Below are 17,741 nucleotides of genomic sequence, written 5' to 3' on the forward strand. Positions count from 1 at the left end.
CTCTAAAACAGGTGAACTAATTCCAGTACAGAACCTAATAGGATGTTGCGCATGCGCGACTGAACGAATCACTCCCCGAGGCGACTCGTTCGTCCCGAGTCACATTAAAGATTCGTTCAAAATGAACGAATTGTTCAAGAACGACCCATCACTAGTTAGTAGAGATCACTGTCGCAAGATCCCGCGATAATTCAGCCGTTTTGAATTTTGTTTTTACAGGAGAGAACACTAACACTTTACCTGTGGGAAATCAACGGGCGAACAACAAACGATAAAGGACTTTCCTGCTTGGTCTTGGTAAGTATATGTGTTCATTGTTTATCTATACTTTATTTGTTATCATGTGTAGGAATCGTGACATTTTAGTGAAGGGAGCAGATCATAGATGATAGTGAGCCCTATGGACTAACATTAGGCCCCACGGTACAGCATGCATGTGATCAGAGGATTCATTGCAAAATTTAATAGATAATAGAGTGAAAGTTCATTTGTATGTGTTTACAAACTCAAGTGATTTTAAAACGGCAAAACAGCAAACAACAGAACAAAAGCTTTGATTAATCTATATTAATTTATACAGTGAACACACATTCAGAAGAATTGGACAAATTGAGGAGGAGTTTCTACATCTGGAAAAGCTGTTGGAAAAAGAGGAGATCCGGACAGCAATGGTGTAAAAAACAAACAAACAAACAACAAAAAACAACATTTCCTCACTAGAGCTCTCATCTTTGACAAATTCAGTCATTTATTTTAACTATTATATTGAATTTATGACTGAACAATGGCTTGTTACATACAGAGAAAGCATGAGCTAATTGAATAGAGTATCTTTGTTATTGTACAAGTACAATAAGATTTAGTTTGAAACTTCCAAATTGATACTAAAGCTCAAAAATACAAATTATTTCAAATTGCAATATAAAATGTTCAATTATAAAAAATTTGCAGCAGTATTAAAATAGTGCAAATAGCTAAGATGTGCAATGCAGCATTAAAACGTAACCGGTACAATCAGAAGACATAATGTAATAAAAACGGTAGGGGTGAATAATTATTCCATGTACATTTAAGGTTAATGTGTGTACTGGGTTACATTTTAGATACAGCAGCTATCACTGTGTTGTTATGAAATTAGTTGTGCCAGACAATTTTGGACACTTTTACACTGACGCATATAATACTTCCTGCCTGACACTGGCTTGTGTCATTCAGGTGTCAAAGTTGTGCAGAATTGAATGAAGAAATCTCAAAGACAGTGCCAGAAGGATGCTGGAAAGGTAAGGTCTTCAAAGTGTGCCACATTAATCAAACATTGTGGTGTCAATAAGTAATAAGTTACAGCGCAAATCAGAAATGTAAAAAATAATTCCTTTACTGGTGATTTTAAAATGTCAGTGAACTTTGTCCGCAATTGTTAACCACCTCAATCTGTATTGTATTTTAGGGTTTTAAAAATTCCCTCATGCTCCCTCATATTCAGACCTTTCTCTCTCAGTTCTCTCTCAAAAAGCTTTTCTTATGCTATTTGTTTTTTCTTATTTTGCAGATGCAGTGATGACCAACTTGTACTTGAGTTGTGCTTGAGGAATGCAGTTGGGAAACATTTTATACTAGAAAAAAAAACAATAATTAATAATTTCCTTTGAATTCACTGTTGGTTGTTTTATTTGTTAAAATAAGTTATCCAACAAATTGATTAATCTTTTTTTAATCTATTTTTTTTTTTTTACGTTGTCATTTATCCACAATGTTTTAATGTTAAGTGTGATAACATGCTCTTGATTTGTACTGTTTATTTCTTTTAAATATCATAAGGTATTTATTATATATATATATATATATATATATATATATATTTTATTAAGTTGTTAAATTCCATATTTTTATCATAATATTTGTATTTGAGTGTAATGCATTTATATTTTATTTTGTCATTAATTCTTTTGCATTTTTATAATTTTGTATTGTCTTAAGTTGTTAATGTTATTTTTTTCTTAATAAAAGCTGTAGATGTAGTTTGTTTGGATGGATGGCCATTTTGTTGTGTTTTAGATAGTGGTCTAAATGATGTCTAGTTTATTCTAGGGCTATGTTTAGACGTCTATTAAATTTTCACTGACAGCCCAATGACAACCTTATTTTAGCCTAGACATCTGGGCTGTGTTTCAACGGCTAATATAAGTTTTTTTAGACCAAAAATTGCTTGCTGGGAACGCAGTGTTACAACTTTCCCCGTCTGCGCGACTGAACTTTAAAACCGGTTATTGTCTTCTGCTAGATCCAGCGAACCATTGATGAACTATCTAAACTGATTGGAGATTAAAATAATAGCAGATTTGTCTCATTTTAAATTACTACTAAAAACTGAAATGAAAAAAACACTTCAGCCAGAAATGTACTTTTACTATGGTAAAATAAATATTCAGCCATATCTTCAACAGGCCTTTAAATTTTGGTGTACTTTTGCTCTATATAGTGTTGATATGGCAACTAGTAAATACTGTAGGTTTGGTTATGCTAGCATGTGTGAAATATTTAAACCACGTGTGTTACAGTTAACCCCACGTTAGTATGTGCCCCGCGGTCCCCTGTGTAAACTTAGGACTTAAAAATTTGCGGAGCGTGTGTCGCGAATAAAGTGAAAATTAAATGAAAAGTCAAGTGTCTATTGCGGCATTACATTTTTTGATTGTCGGTGGCCGTCTTGAGGAGCGAGAAAGCTTCAGAAAATGGCTCAAAAATGACGAGGACGTAAATTATTTTTACAAGTCGGAATCTAAAATGAGGGTAGTATAGCAGGAAATCTGGTCATTTTAATATGTAACTATGTAACGTTTGTAATAGCCTACGCAGAGTAGGATTTTATTTGCACATTAATCTGACAATTAATGTGGCACACCCAGTTTTTCTGATGCACACCCAGAATCTCTTTTCTGGCTACTGCCACGTGCACACACACACTCAGAAATTAACTGGTAAGACTGCAACAGAGCAAGTTTTGAGAATATGTGAGATGGGGAGAGCAATTTTCTTGTATTTTAATGTTTGATTGTAATCATAATGCAACCTGATATTTATCTAACCAAAAATATCTAAACCTTGACAAAAAGTAGTCTTTTAGAATGTCTAAATCTATATATAAAAGCAAAACCTAATAAAATATGTCAAAAAAACAATGGTAATCCAAAAGCCTCTGTGTATAATATGTATATAGGGAGCTATACAGGAGTTTACATGACATTACACAAGTTTTTATTTTTTAATGACACCAGATGGCACAATTCTCACTTCAAAAAATGGATTTTAAAAGCGTTCACTCTGTTTTAATGTGAAATGTTGCATTTATTGAAAAAATAATTAAAAAAAAAAATTACTATAAATATATATTAATTCTAATGGGAAAAAAGCTCAAATTATATAAATATTGCGTATTGTCATAAAATCCCCTCAAAATTCTAAATAATAATCAAAAAATATTATTGAACAAAAATATTTTACAGTGATTTTCCTGAAAAAATAAAGAGTTACATTTCAAGGCGAAGAAGCAGAGTGTGACTCCTAAACGAAGAGGCCCAGAGGGTTAAACTGAATGATTCTTTTGGGAACCAAAAATGGTTCTTCTATGGCAGGGGTGGCAAACGTCGGTCCTGGAGAGCCGCAGCCCTGCACAGTTTTGCTTCAACCCTAATCAAACGCACCTGAACAAGCTAATCAAGGTTAATTAGGGTTGGAGCTGAACTCTGCAGGGCTGCGGCTCTCCAGGACCGGAGTTCGCCACCCCTGTTCTATGGCATCTCTGTGAAGAACCTTTTAAAGCACCTTTATTGTTAAGAGTGTATATTTCAAAATTCTGACTTCATTCTCGCAATTCCGAGATTATAAAATCAACTCACCATTCTCTCTTTTCTCCTTGGCTCAGACTGATGAGATAATATCCCACACTAGGAGATATAAACTTTCATTTGCAAGAAAAAAAGTCAGAATTGTCAGATAAAGTAGGTAAATGTTATGTAAAATATTACAGGTTTAAATTGTATTTCATGCTGTAACTGTAAGGTTAATTCAATACACCCCCATATGAACTGCATATGTGAATATTATGTAGATAATTTGTTTAATCACCCAATGAACCGAAAATTCAAAATGGCCTCAATCAAGATGGTGTTAGCAGCCTAATCCACCTGTTAGTCTTTTAAGTACGTTTTACTTAAATAGCTCTCTTAAAGGCACACATCCGAAAAGCCTTGTACAGATTATTCAATATTATACAAACATTTAATTGTTAAAAAAAAAAAAACACGTTTGCAATAAATTGATATTAAGTTTGTTACTCAAAATTTTTAAAGTAAATCACCATACATAGTTTTATTTGTTGAAAATGTTGATATTTTCTTGTTACAATTACAACACAAGTCATTGTGTTGCTTTATTCTCTATATTGGTGTGACGAGTCGGCTGCCCCTTACCTGGACCCTTCCCTTCCGAACACTGCCCCTCCTTCACGAAACCCCCAGCACATCGAGGACACCAGATCCCCTGTTTATTTTGGACACTTTATTTCCCCCATTTTTGGACACTTTTGTTTAATTTATGTTCAATAAAAGCCTCTCAGAGGCCTGACGTCACGCCCACTGTGTCTGTCGTTTGCTCGTCCCACCACAGTTGGAATAAAATGCTTGAAAGATATATGCTGTTAAATCATTATTTTCTGTTCGGTGATGAAAGACTAAACAACGACTGAATCATAATACATTGCTTCTGTATAAACAGTGTTCATTATGTGAATCACCACTGTGGATAAAGCTAATGATAAGTAATTAATTACAAATGAATCAACACCATAAAATAATTTTTTGTGTAGTAACTTAAAAGTGTTGTCATGTATTGTCACAAATTCTTTTCTGACATGCATTCTCAATAAGCTATAATAATGACATATAGGGTGTCTTTAAATGTTTTGAAATTAATCAAACTTTTCTTCTTTTGTCTGTGCCTGAGAATTGCAAAATATAAATTGACATTTTGTATCTACGTAGCAAAACAAACAAACACGTCACTTAATGCCTACACTGTAAAAAAAAAAAAAATAGTTGAGAAAACTTTAAAAAGTAGGGCAACTTAATGCAATAAGACTTTTGGGTTTTCTCAACAATAGTTTTTTAGTTTTTCTCAATAAAGATACTTTGTTTAGCCAACATAAATTCGTTTGTTCATGCAATGCTGATTGTCTTTTTTTCCTAATAGAAAAACTGCTATAGAAACCTTAATGGATATGTAGATAACATTGTCTTTGCTTGTAAAACATCTTACAAGACTAAGATGTCCAGCAAACAGAACATACTAGGCCTCAAAACTAGACACACAAACCTTAAGAATGGTTACAATCAACAGATGTTAAAAAGATTAGCTCTTTACATTACAGTGCAACAAACAACTAACAATACTACGGAAGCCCTGAAGAAAACTTATCTTGTTATTTCGACATAATAACTTGTTATTTCGAGATATTAAGTCGTTATTTCGACTTCTTAACTCATTATGTGGTGGGGGAAAAAAACTTATGGTGGGGGAGGAAAAAAAATAAAAAACTTATCTTGTTATTTCGAGATACTAAGTCGTTATTTCGAGATACTAAGTCGTTATTTCGACATAACTCGTTATTTCGACATAACTCGTTATTTCGAGATACTAACTCGTTATTTCGAGATACTAACTCGTTATTTCGACATAACTCGTTATTTGGTGGGGAAAAAATAAAACGTATGATGGGGAAGAAAATAAATAAATTTAGAGGGCAGAATAAGACAGGGAATCTGTTGTAAAGGCTCCTGACCGGGACAAAATTTTTCGAAAACCTATAGGAGTTTTTTTTCCCCCCCCTAACCCTTATTTTCCCCCTTTTGAAATATAAAAAAGGGAGCCTGTTCCCCGGTGTAAAAAAAAATGTTTTTTTTTTTTTCCCTGTGTCCCCCCCCCTTGGTGATTTGAACCCTTTTCCAGACCGCCCCGGGTTTTCTTACTGGGTGTTTTCCCCCCAGGGCCTTTCCTTTTCCAAGCACCCCCTTTTTTTCCCCATCTCAGGGGCCCGACCGGGAAAAGGGTCCTTTTTTTGGGACTTGAGGGAGGAGGGTTTGGCAAGGTCCGGGTTGGAAGAGCAGGCCCTTTCCCCCCCCCGGCCGGTTACCCCCCATAGCCCCCCTTTTTTCCCCCGTCTCCGAAAAGCCCATGTTCCCCCCTTTCTGTGGTGACCTTTTCCTTTTCCCTCCCCCGCCGGCCCCGCCAGCATTAGCTGGGTGGTGCCCAAAGGTCTTCCCACTTCCTATCCCCTTTGGGGCCCGGGGGTTAGAAAAGCACCCCCGGTGCCCTCTTGAGAGGGTTGGGCCTTCCCCCCAAACCCCCCTTTTCCGCCAGACCGGGTTTGGGAACCCTGAGCCGCTTCCGGGGCATAACTGTTTGAAAGCCCAGTCCCAAAGCCCCCCCTTGTGCGATTTCCCAATCCCCAACCCCTTCCGGCTTGCGGTTCGGAAAAATCCCAGAACCCAGTTCCTTGAGGATCTAGGCCTGGTCCGGGTTAGCGGGGCAATTCCCGTTTCCCGGGTTTTTCCCCCCGGGCCCCCCCATCCTTTTAGTTAAACCGTGGGGACTAGTGATTTGGGGGGTTTTTTCCCCCTAAATGCCCCCCCCGGGGGAAAGCGATTTGCGGCCCCATTTTCTCAAGGTTCTATAACCCTTGTTTTTTTCCCCCCTTTAAAACCCTTGTAAATTTCGTGAATTGGGCCCAAATTTTTAAAAAAAATCCTTGTTCCTGATGGAGTTAAACATTTCCCCCCCCCCTTCCGGCCCCCCCCAAGGGGGTTGACCTTTTGGGGTTTTTTTTCCCTCTCCCAAAAACTTTATTGTCCTTTTTAAGCCTAACATTCTTGGCCACCCTTCCTCCCATTTCCCCAAAAGGTTGATTCTAGTTCCCCCTGGGGTTTCTTTAATCCCCAAAGTGACCTGAAAAAGTCGTTTGCACCTTTAAGGGCCCCTTCCCCCATTAACTGCCCTTTCCCCATAAAGTTCCCCGGGAAAGGGGTTTTTTTAAGCTCCTCCTCAAGGTTCTTTGGAAACCCCCCGGTTAGGGCCCGGGGATCTGGTGGTTCCTGACCTGATTATAAACGCCCTGGCCTTGCCCTCAATGGGGGCGGGGAAAACGAGCCTGCGCCTTGGGCCCGGGCTTCTTTTCCGAAGACCCCCAAAAGGGGAGTGTGTTCAGTTTTTGGGGTGCCCAGATTCCATTTCCCCTTCCCGAGCAATGCAAATCATATGTTTACTCTCCCCCTTAACCTTCGTTCTAAGCAAGACCAGGAGGCCCTTCAACTGCTTGATTGCAAGACCCTTACCTTAGAGATGGAAGGTGTCCATCGCCTGGCCACTCCTCTTCTTCGTCATAAGGACATGCCTTTGTTAAAGGCACCAAGAGAGTCTGTCCTGTCTAATCTCCGCAGCGTGGAGCGACGTCTGCTGAAAGACCCGGAAAGGGCAGAGACCTACCAAGCAGAGATGCGTAGACTCCTGGAGGCTGGAGCTGTCCGTGTAGTGCCTGATCCTGTTCCTGATACCCCTGAGTGTTGGTATATTCCTCACCACGTGGTGAGCCACAATGGGAAGTCCCGTCTCGTCTTCAATTGTTCCCATCAATACCGAGGTCAGAGCCTTAACAGGTACCTTTTGCCTGGACCAACCCTTGGTGCCTCATTGTTAGGTGTCCTCCTACGTTTCCGGGAGCATCCTGTAGCCGTGAGCGGAGATATTAAGGCGATGTTCCACCAGGTTCTCCTCCTGCCTGAAGATCGTCCTCTGCTCCGCTTCCTATGGCGAGACCTGCACATGGATGAGGCTCCCCAGACTTTAGAATGGTTAGTCCTACCCTTTGGTACCACTTCCAGTCCTTGTTGTGCGATCTATGCACTCCAGCGCCATACTCGTCAGCACCCCTTGACAGATGAGGAGATCCGCTTTTCTGTAGAAAGATGCTTCTACGTAGACAATTGCCTTCAGAGCCTCCCTACGGCTGAGGCAGCCAAGAACCTGATTGATCGCCTGCGTACGGTCCTGTCTGAGGCTGGATTTGAGATCCGGCAGTGGGCCTCGAATGATCCCACGGTATTGAGTCACCTACCTCCTGAGGCTCGAGCAACTAGTGTGGAGTTGTGGCTGACCCAGGAGAAGACCGACGTCCCTGAATCCACATTGGGGTTGAGTTGGAATTGGCAGTCCGATTCCTTGTCCTATAAACATAGGCCCGTGATCTACAAGACCCCCACCTTGAGGAATATTTACCGGGTCCTTGCTACGCAGTACGATCCTCTGAGACTGCTCCTACCTCACACCACCCACGCGAAGGTGATCGTCAAACACCTATGGAACAAACAAAGGGAGTGGGATGATCCTAACCTCCCTCCGGACCTTCTCCATTCCTGGATGCAGTGGGAGGAAGAACTTCACTGTCTCCCTAATGTCTCCTTTCCTCGACCTTACATTCCCCCGGCAGTTGGGATTGAAGGGGTTACTCGCGAGGTCCACATCTTCTCAGATGCCTCGGAGCAAGCCTACGGAGCCGTAGCTTATCTGCGTACCGTCGACCCAGCTGGTCAGACCTGCCTCTCCTTCCTCATTGCTCATTCCCGTGTTACCCCTAAGAGAGAGTACATTCTATTCCCCGATTGGAGCTCTGTGGGAGCTTAGTTGCGGCCCAGCTTGCGAAGTTGTTGGCGAACGAGTTGACCTTGCCTATCCATTCTACTGTGCTTTGGACAGATTCCACTACGGTTCTTCAGTGGCTGAAGTCTGAGTCTTGCCATTACCGAGTCTTCGTTGGCAATAGGATCGCAGAGATCCAGGAACTTACAGATCAGTGCTCGTGGCGTTATGTTGGTTCTGCAGATAACCCTGCCGATGACCTCACAAAGGGGAAATCTCTTTCCTACCTTGCCTCCCCGAATCGATGGAGCCGAGGACCCCCTTTCCTTCTTCTTGACCCTCAAGAATGGCCGGTCCTTCCTACTCCTGAGCCTAGTGATGATCCGACTGAGTTGCGGAAGTCTACCTTCTGTGGAGTTGTTGCCTCACCTACCACCTCTAGCCACCCTGATAGATGGAGTCACTCGACCTGGTTAGACCTACTGGATGCCACTGCTCGCAACCTGCGAGGTGACCCAAATTCTGACACTGTTCCTGAAGCCGCCGATTATCGTCAAGCGGAAGTCCATGTCCTTAAACACGTCCAACAGGAATCTTTCCCTTAAGATTACCACCTGTTAGAATCCGGAAAGACAGTGAAACCTAATAGCCGTGTAGTGGCCTTGGCCCCTGAAATGGATCCTTCTAATGGCTTGATTAGAGTGGGTGGTCGTTTGAGGAGGGTGACGGACCTTGCAGATTCCATTCTCCATCCAGAGAAGCGCTGGGGTGTTCTCTTCAAGTGTCTCACTACGAGAGCTGTGCACTTAGACTTACTCCCTAGCCTAAGTACTGATTCCTTTCTTATGGCCCTACGGAGGTTCATCGCTAGGAGAGGCACCCCAGCGCAGTTATGGTCAGATCAAGGGACCAACTTCCGTGGAGGTGAGCGGGAGTTGCGAGAAGCATATGCCGCCTTAGCTCCTGATTTGCAGCGTCATCTTGTACGCCAGAAGATCCAGTTCTGCTTCAATCCCCCAACAGCCCCTCACTTTGGGGGAGTCTGGGAGAGGGAGGTGAGATCTGTCAAGTCAGCCTTGTACACCGTTTTGGGGTCCCAGTCGGTTCCTGAAGAGGTCCTGATGACAGTTTTGTTGGAAGTCGAGGCTATCCTTTACTCAAAACCCTTGGGTTACGTATCCTCCGACGTGGCCGATGCAGACCCAGTGACCCCCAGTAGTCTCCTCATGGGTCGGCCTGATGGATCTTTGCCCCAGGTCATCTACCCGGAATCAGAGATGTTAAGTCGTCGAAGATGGAGACATTCCCAGATCCTGGCCGATCGATTCTGGTCTCGATTCATCCGTGATTACCTTCCCAGTTTGCAGACCAGGCAGAAATGGCAAGCCTCACCTCCTGACCTCCAAAAGCATACCTACGTCATGATTGTCGACCCTCAGTTACCCCGAGGTTTATGGCCTGTAGGTAAAGTTATTCAGACCCACGTCAGTCCTGATGGTCATGTCAGATCAGCAGATGTGCAGATCAAGAATCAGATCTATACCCGTCCAGTGGCCCGCCTGGTTGTCCTGCCAACCTTGCCTTCTGATGATCCTGGAGCCTCTAACCCTCCAGGATAGAGTCGCCTTTCCGGAATACAAAGATGCTTCTCATCTTTGGGGGCGGCTGTTGTAAAGGCTCCTTTAAGAGAGAGCTTTTATTCTGACATCGTATGTCACACTCCAAGCTGAGCAGTCTCGTTAGTTAAGCCGCTGTTGCCAGCTGAAGTTTATATCGGTTGAGTCGATCGCTGAAAGGACATTTATGCCACTTCATTCACATTATTTCCTGCAGCTGTTACTTTGAGGTGTTAGTGATTGACCTGCAAGTAAGTCTGTTTGTCTTAATTTTGTGTTTATTGAGATCGGTAGTGAGTTATTTATAACTGCGTCATCCGGACATGTATAGACGTGCCGGTAGCCATTGTTTCTGTTAGTCTAGTTCAATAATGCAGCTCTAGGTGTCACTATTTCCTCTTCATCGAGATGTATATTACCGTCTTAAGTTTTAGTAATTCTTTGCTCATGCGATCTTGATATTTTCAAGCTGTTTATGCGAAACGACCGATCACGTTTAATGTGTCGTGAACACACCCATATATGGAGTGATCCATCACGTCAGATAATCACTTGAGTTGTATATTACATTGGGAATATTATTAATCAGGATTTAGTATTTTTGAGCTGCCTTCATGTACCCGTGGATGTTTATTATTGTATATGCTTAATTATTGTTAATAATTTATTATATCATCTTGTATTTCTTGTGCTCCAGACTAATCCCTCTACTGGCTGGAATTGATAATTCTCTATTAATACAACGTTTAAACCAAGCACCTGTCTCTTCATCCTTTTTACTCGTTCACTCGTCTTATTACAAATACGAGCCTGACAGTCAAGAGTCTCTCCAACAATGCCAGGAATTCATTCAAGACTAAGCTTTATTGAAGTTTAAGGAGCCCATAAATGCTACATATTACCGGAAAAGGTTGTCATTAATACCCTATAGGCGTTTATTCTATGTAGTTTTCATAACACTGGATATTGTACTAATTCGTACTTTTCTAATACTGTACATGGCCTAATGGGCAATTAACTTATTTTGCAATTGCATAGCTAGCTTTTAGTTTTGTGTTAATGGCCAGTATTGCTCTTTTAGCTTCATAGTTTATCTGTTAGATCTGCTTCAGTGTGCTGGGAATATACGCAAGTTTTATCAGCTTTATCAGTCGGCTTTGCGTATACCCACTTCTAAATCCCCTCTGATGTGCATCATAGTGTCCTGCATAGCCAAAATCATGACAGTTCACCACATGATAGCTAATCCAATCGCACGTGAATAAATGCAAATATTCCCTAAAAACACCCAGTAAAGACACTTATGCTGTGAAGACCGTGGCCGGCTTCCTTAGAAATAGGATAGCGCCCGCGCCCGCTTCGTCCCATCCCGCACCAGTCAGAGAGGATGGCGACAGTGACAGAAACGCCGCCTCTTCATGCGCGAGAGTGGTAAAATAATAGTTAGCCTATATTGATTACTAATTTGAATTACTACATTATAACGAAAACAATACCTTAAATAAATTAAGAGTACACCCCCTGTGCTAGTGGTAAAGATATAATAATATATTAAGATATTAATAAGGAAATATATAAATAGACACAGGGTAAGACAGTGAGAATTCACTCCAATGCCAAACGCCACAAGTACACACGATGTAAATAAGATATTATATTTGCAGTTTCGAGAGCTTCATTGATTGTAACGGAACTGCCATGAATCTGGTCGGTGACCTGTGGTCCGCTCACCACCATATTACACAGACTGTTGCATTGCACCCCGGACTACTACTCCCATCATCCATCACACTGATTGCGTCGACACTTGTGACCAATCAGGCGCCCTGTAAAAGCCCCGGACTTTCCCTCCGTGTTAATGGAGTATTGTGGTTATGGTTGTTGCATAGTTGTTCCTAGTTTCCTAGTTCCTGAGTTACCTTAGTTTAACGTTCTCGCCTGGCCGTCTCGTCTGTCTCGCCGCCTGCCTTCCGAACTCTTGTTCGTTTCACGGATTATTCTCTCGTCTCTCCTCCTAACGGATTACGATCGCCACGGATCTACCCTTGCCTGTGTTATTGACTACTCTCTGTCTTGCTGCCTACATACCTGTTTGCCATAATTCTGACACTGCCTGCTATGACCATGTCTTTGCCTCGTCCTGTTAATAAAAGCTTGCAGATGGGTCCGCTCGCCTCTCGTCTCTCACTCAATGTTACAGGAACATTGTGAGATTGCAATAACTTTAAGTGAGTGACAGCTTTTTAGTGACTATATGGAAGCGCTATTTGCTCGCTTTCTAGACTATAATTGCTTTATGTGCTGCTAAAAGGACCAACCACGAACCCTGTACATGCAGCAAAGTTTCAGGAGTGAAACTATATTTTTAGTAGTGTATATTTTTATGCACCTGTTTCTTGTGCTTTCTTATTAAAATCCATACAAGTAAATAGTGAAAATTACATCGCAAATGTCATAGAACAGCACAGTTTAATATAGCGGGGCAGATTGTAACGCAGTGTTACAACGTTCCCCATCAGTGCGATTGGAATATAAAACTGGTTCGTGTCTTCTGCTGGTTTGTCAAGCATTAATAAACTATCGAGACTGATAAATAACAGATTAAAATATTATCATATTTGTCTCATTTTAAATAAATACTAAAAACTGAGATGAAAAATTACTTCAGCTAGAAATGTACTTTTACTATGGTAAAATAAATATTCAGCGATATCTGCAAAAGGCTTTTGAATTTTGGCGCACTTTTTTCTCTGTATAGTGTAGCTATGGCATCTAGTAAATACCATAAATTTGGTTATGCTGGTGTGTGTGTGGAAATATATAAACCACGTGTCTTACAATTAACCCCGCGTTAGTTTGTGCCCCGCGCATTCCTACTCTTAATTTATTTAAGATATTGTTTTCGTTATAATGTACTGATTCAAATTAGTAATCAATAAGTAGCCTAATTATTACTGTACAAATCTGCGCGACTCTCCTGACATGATCAGGCGACATGAACAGGAGGCATTTCTGTCACTGTCGGCATCCTCTCTGACTGGTGTGGGATGGGACGAAGCGGGCGCGGGCGCTATCCTATTTCTAAGGAAGCCGGCCACGGTCTTAGCCGTCTTTAGTGGGTGTTTTTAGGGAATATTTGCATTTATTCACGTGCGATTGGATTAGCTATCATGTGGTGAACTGTCATGATTTTGGCTAATACAGGACACTATGACTGATAAAGCCGACTGATAAAGCTGATAAAACTTGCGAATATTCCCAGCACACTGAAGCAGATCTAATAGATAAACTATAAAGCTAAAAGAGCAATACTGGCCATTAGCACAAAACTAAAAGCTAGCTATGCAATTTCAAAATAAGTTAATTGCCCATTAGGCCACGTACAGTATTAGAAAAGTACGAATTAGTACAATATCCAGTGTTATGAAAACTACATAAACGCCTATAGGGTATTAATGACAACCTTTTCCGGTAATATGTAGCATTTATGGGCTCCTTAAACCTCAATAAAGCTTAGTCTTGAATGAATTCCTGGCATGAATGCAAATTCCCACGATAAACATCTAGGATTTAGGAGCACCAACTTACAGGGGTTGGACAATGAAACTGAAACACTGGCCAATATAGTGTTGGAGGTTTCATGGCTACATTTATGCAGCCTGGTGGCCAGTCTTTACTGATCGCACATTCCACCATTAAGAGCAGAGTGTGAAGGTTGACTATGTGCACCCAATAGCTCAAACATTGTACCCTGAAGGTGGTGCCGTGTATTAGGATGATAATGCACCAATACACACAGCAAGGCTGGTGACAAGAGTGATTTGATGAACATGAAAGTAAAGTTAAACATCTCCCATGGCCTGCACAGTCACCAGATCTGAATATTATTGAGCCACTTTGGGGTGTTTTGGAGGAGCGAGTCAGGAAATGTTTTCATACACCAACATCACATAGTGACCTGGCCACTGTTCTGCGAAAGGAATGGCTCAAAATCCTTCTGGCTACTGTGCAGGACTTGTATTTGTCATTCCCAAGATTAAATAATGCTGTATTGGCTGCAAAAGGAGGCCAAACGGCATACTAATTGTGGTCTAAACCCAGGTGTTTCAGTTTCACTGTCCAACCCCTGTATAAGTGCTTAACAGTAGGTCAACATAATTAAAACGCGTTCTTTAATTGATTCCCGGTCTTATTCTGCCCTCTAGTGGCTCATATCGAAATAACTACAAACCTTATCACAATGAGACTTACAGGGGTTGGACAGTGAAACTGAAACACCTGGGTTTAGACCACAGTTAGTATGCCGTTTGGCCTCCTTTTGCAGCAGTATGAAAACATTTCCTGACTCGCTCCTCCAAAACACCCCAAAGTGGCTCAATAATATTCAGATCTGGTGACTGTGCAGGCCATGGGAGATGTTTAACTTTACTTTCATGTTCATCAAATCACTCTTGTCACCAGCCTTGCTGTGTGTATTGGTGCATTATCATCCTAATACACGGCACCACCTTCAGGGTACAATGTTTGAGCTATTGGGTGCACATAGTCAACCTTCACACTCTGCTCTTAATGGTGGAATGTGCGATCAGTAAAGACTGGCCACCAGGCTGCATAAATGTAGCCATGAAACCTCCAACACTATATTGGCCAGTGTTTCAGTTTCATTGTCCAACCCCTGTATGTCGAAATAACGAGTTATTATCTCGAAATAACGACTTACTATCTCGAAATAACGAGATAAAAAAAAATTCTTCCCCACCATACGTTGTATTTTTTCCCCACCAAATAACGACTTAGTATCTCGAAATAACGAGATAAGTTTTTTTTTTCCTCCCCCACCATAAGTTTTTTCCCCCCACCACATAACGAGTTAAGAAGTCGAAATAACGACTTAATATCTCGAAATAACGAGTTATTATGTCAAAATAACGAGATAAGTTTTCTTTTTTTTTTCCACCATGCGGTTCAGGGCTTCCGTACAATAATGACAAAACAACAAATAGTTTAAATTAAGTCAGCATACAGCAAAACAATAATCCTATAACTGCATAATTTATTCATGCTGCAATGCATGCTGGGAACTCACAAAGCCTTAACATTTCAACAATATGAAATTCTTTGTTCAAGCAACTGTGTTTGACTAGATGGGACAACATTTGGGGCAGTTTTTTTGGTTTGAAAATAGTTGTTTCAAGAAAAGAGCATTGTTTAGTATTTGAGACTGTTTGAAAGTGTTTCGTAAACTGGAAAATATGCATTTGCATTTTTACAGTGTATAATGACATTCTAATAACCCTATTCTCACAACAATATTACACATGATTTTGATTTAACACCACAACACACACGGTTTGCCTTAATGTTTTTATTGATTTGAGGAATGCGTCAGTGAGAAGAGACTAAAGTTCAGAACATTTTGTAAAGATAAGTTTGGAAAAGTGTAGTACAATCAAAGTAACTGTGGAGCAGGATGACTGCATATGATCTCACAGGTGTTTAGCACAAAGATAGCCCATTAAGTATGAACATTTTTCATCATTCCAGCAATGTTTAGCTGTAGAGTGGAAATATAAAAAAAGAGTTATTTAAATCATTACAGTAGTGTTAGAAAATTAGCCATTTTGTGTTACTCTCTGACGTGAAAATATATAATGATAAATATTTAAGGTAAAAAAAAAACACACTGCATTCTTACAGAGAAAATTGATCTCTCCACAGTTCTCAGGTGACTTGTAATTGTTAGGTTCCCCAGGGCACCAGTTGGTGTAGTCATAGTGAGTTCCATCACTCCACAGCCACTGTCCATCCTAAAGAGCAAGGACAGTTATTATAAGAGTGCACTACTGCACTCAGACTCAATAAAGAAGGTCATTTAGTTTGCTTTCAAAGAAGTTCAACCATCTTTATTAGAAATAATAAGTCAGTTTAGGTCGCACAACTTACTTGTTCACCATCATGAGCACCCATCCAACAACGTGTGGAAGAAGGCAACAGACTTATCAGAAAATCATACTCCAGTTTATTGTGCACAGAAACGAGATTTGCATCCAGACTTTGGCAGTTTTTCTAAAGATACAATTTTATTTCATTATTATCAATACAAAATAGTCTTTTTAGCAAAAAGTGTAAATTACTTTTTTAGTCCAACAAAATCTTCTTTGATTCATTTTTTGCTCAGTATTAGTTTTCTGTCAAATTTATTTAGAGAAAGGGTTTTTTTTTTTTTTTTTTACTTTAAAAATAATAAAAATCACTTTACCTCTGCTGTGATCCAGTTAACCTGCTGAGAGAAAAACTTGAAGCATCGGACTCCAAAATTTGTCCATCCATAGGAGCATTTTTCAGCTATATCAGCTGTATCCAGTATAAAGGTTAGTCTTGTAATATTCACATTATTACTCTTATTACCCAAATAATATAATAATACAATATTGTATTTTTTCCTACTATACCTCTCCATAAAGCTATAAAATGCCAAATGTTTGGCAGAACAAGCTTTTAAATGGAATATTGAGGGTTTATTTAAATAAATGTCTTGTTTACCATGTGCATTCCCCATGGAGAACACAGTGAAAAGAAGCAGAAGACTTCTCAGCATTGCCATGATGAACCTGAAAATTAATAAGCAAAATTAATTTAGTGGATTCTCAATGTATTTTAAATACAAAGTTGTTCAGTAGGTGTCTGTGCCAAAAACTTACCTTGGTTTTCAGATTGTTGAGGAGATTGTTGCTTTCAGAAACTCAGAGGAAGATTTTGTGAAGTTCCAGAAAAAGCCCTGCTTTTATACTTTACTTGATGTCAAGTGTGTATATGTCACAAGGATGATACAGCATGTGGTTATTTGATATGTGGACGTGTGTGTTCTCACTCACTAAGACACAATTTGCTCTGTGATGAACTTGTGATGCAAAACCCTAAACACAAGAAAGCAAAAGTTAAGCACAACTGCAACACGGCTGTCATTGTTTACACACAATAACTCAAAATTCTTCACACTTGTTTCTAAATATTTAAATATACAAAATATAAACCAGTTGAAAGTGCACAGAAGGCACCGGTGCATCTGTCAATATGAGAGGTACAGAAGAGTGTGAATATATATATATATACTGCCCTGTTGCCATGGCAGTTTCTAAGCACAGTATACGTGTGGCTTTCACAATTGCTCAGATGTTGCGAGTGTCACAAGTTCAACCTGGAAAATTGCAACATCACTCTGAGTGTCACAAGTTCAGACTGTACAAATAAATAATGCAATCAGACAAACCCATTCTTATCTTATTTAACTTCCATGACACTTCTATTATCTTTTACATTTTACATATTACATTTGCTACAACACTAAACCCCATTCTCTAAACCAAATTCTCAATAGCCTAAACCAATTTGTCAAATATTTTTTCAAATGAAACGGTAAAATGTACATGAAGTGACTCT

General features: G+C 40.3%; 2 protein-coding genes and 1 long non-coding RNA gene across 5 annotated transcripts in view; 1 reads left to right on the forward strand and 2 right to left on the reverse strand.

The window, feature by feature from the left end:
- Positions 1-17,023, reverse strand: part of LOC127170157 (ladderlectin-like) — a 219,981-nt gene extending 202,958 nt beyond the window's left edge. Inside the window, exon 1 of one of the 2 annotated variants that reach the window (XM_051117957.1) lies at positions 17,003-17,023. The gene's annotated coding sequence lies outside the window, so the exon portion shown is untranslated. The remainder of the gene's footprint in view (positions 1-17,002) is intronic. The other variant, XM_051117955.1, reaches the window with a different exon arrangement.
- On the forward strand, positions 182-1,612 carry LOC127170163 (uncharacterized). Of its 2 annotated transcripts, XR_007828326.1 has the most exons (4): positions 182-297; positions 581-671; positions 1,216-1,280; positions 1,550-1,582. It is a non-coding gene; the product is annotated as an uncharacterized LOC127170163 (long non-coding RNA). The 2 variants fall into 2 exon arrangements; XR_007828325.1 differs by lacking the exon at positions 182-297 and having other exon boundaries at positions 557-671; positions 1,550-1,612.
- On the reverse strand, positions 15,663-17,094 carry LOC127170162 (ladderlectin). The gene is made up of 6 exons (XM_051117964.1): positions 17,003-17,094; positions 16,845-16,912; positions 16,561-16,655; positions 16,245-16,367; positions 15,997-16,108; positions 15,663-15,855 (listed from the first exon to the last, which is right to left on the reverse strand). Exons 2-6 carry the CDS (start codon positions 16,903-16,905, stop codon positions 15,788-15,790), a joined length of 459 nt encoding a protein of 152 aa, XP_050973921.1. The 5' UTR covers positions 16,906-16,912; positions 17,003-17,094; the 3' UTR covers positions 15,663-15,787.
- Between the last annotated feature and the right edge of the window lie 647 nt (positions 17,095-17,741).

The sequence above is a fragment of the Labeo rohita genome, chromosome 8 (genome assembly GCF_022985175.1).
Source record: "Labeo rohita strain BAU-BD-2019 chromosome 8, IGBB_LRoh.1.0, whole genome shotgun sequence".
Classification (NCBI taxonomy): Eukaryota; Metazoa; Chordata; class Actinopteri; order Cypriniformes; family Cyprinidae; genus Labeo; species Labeo rohita.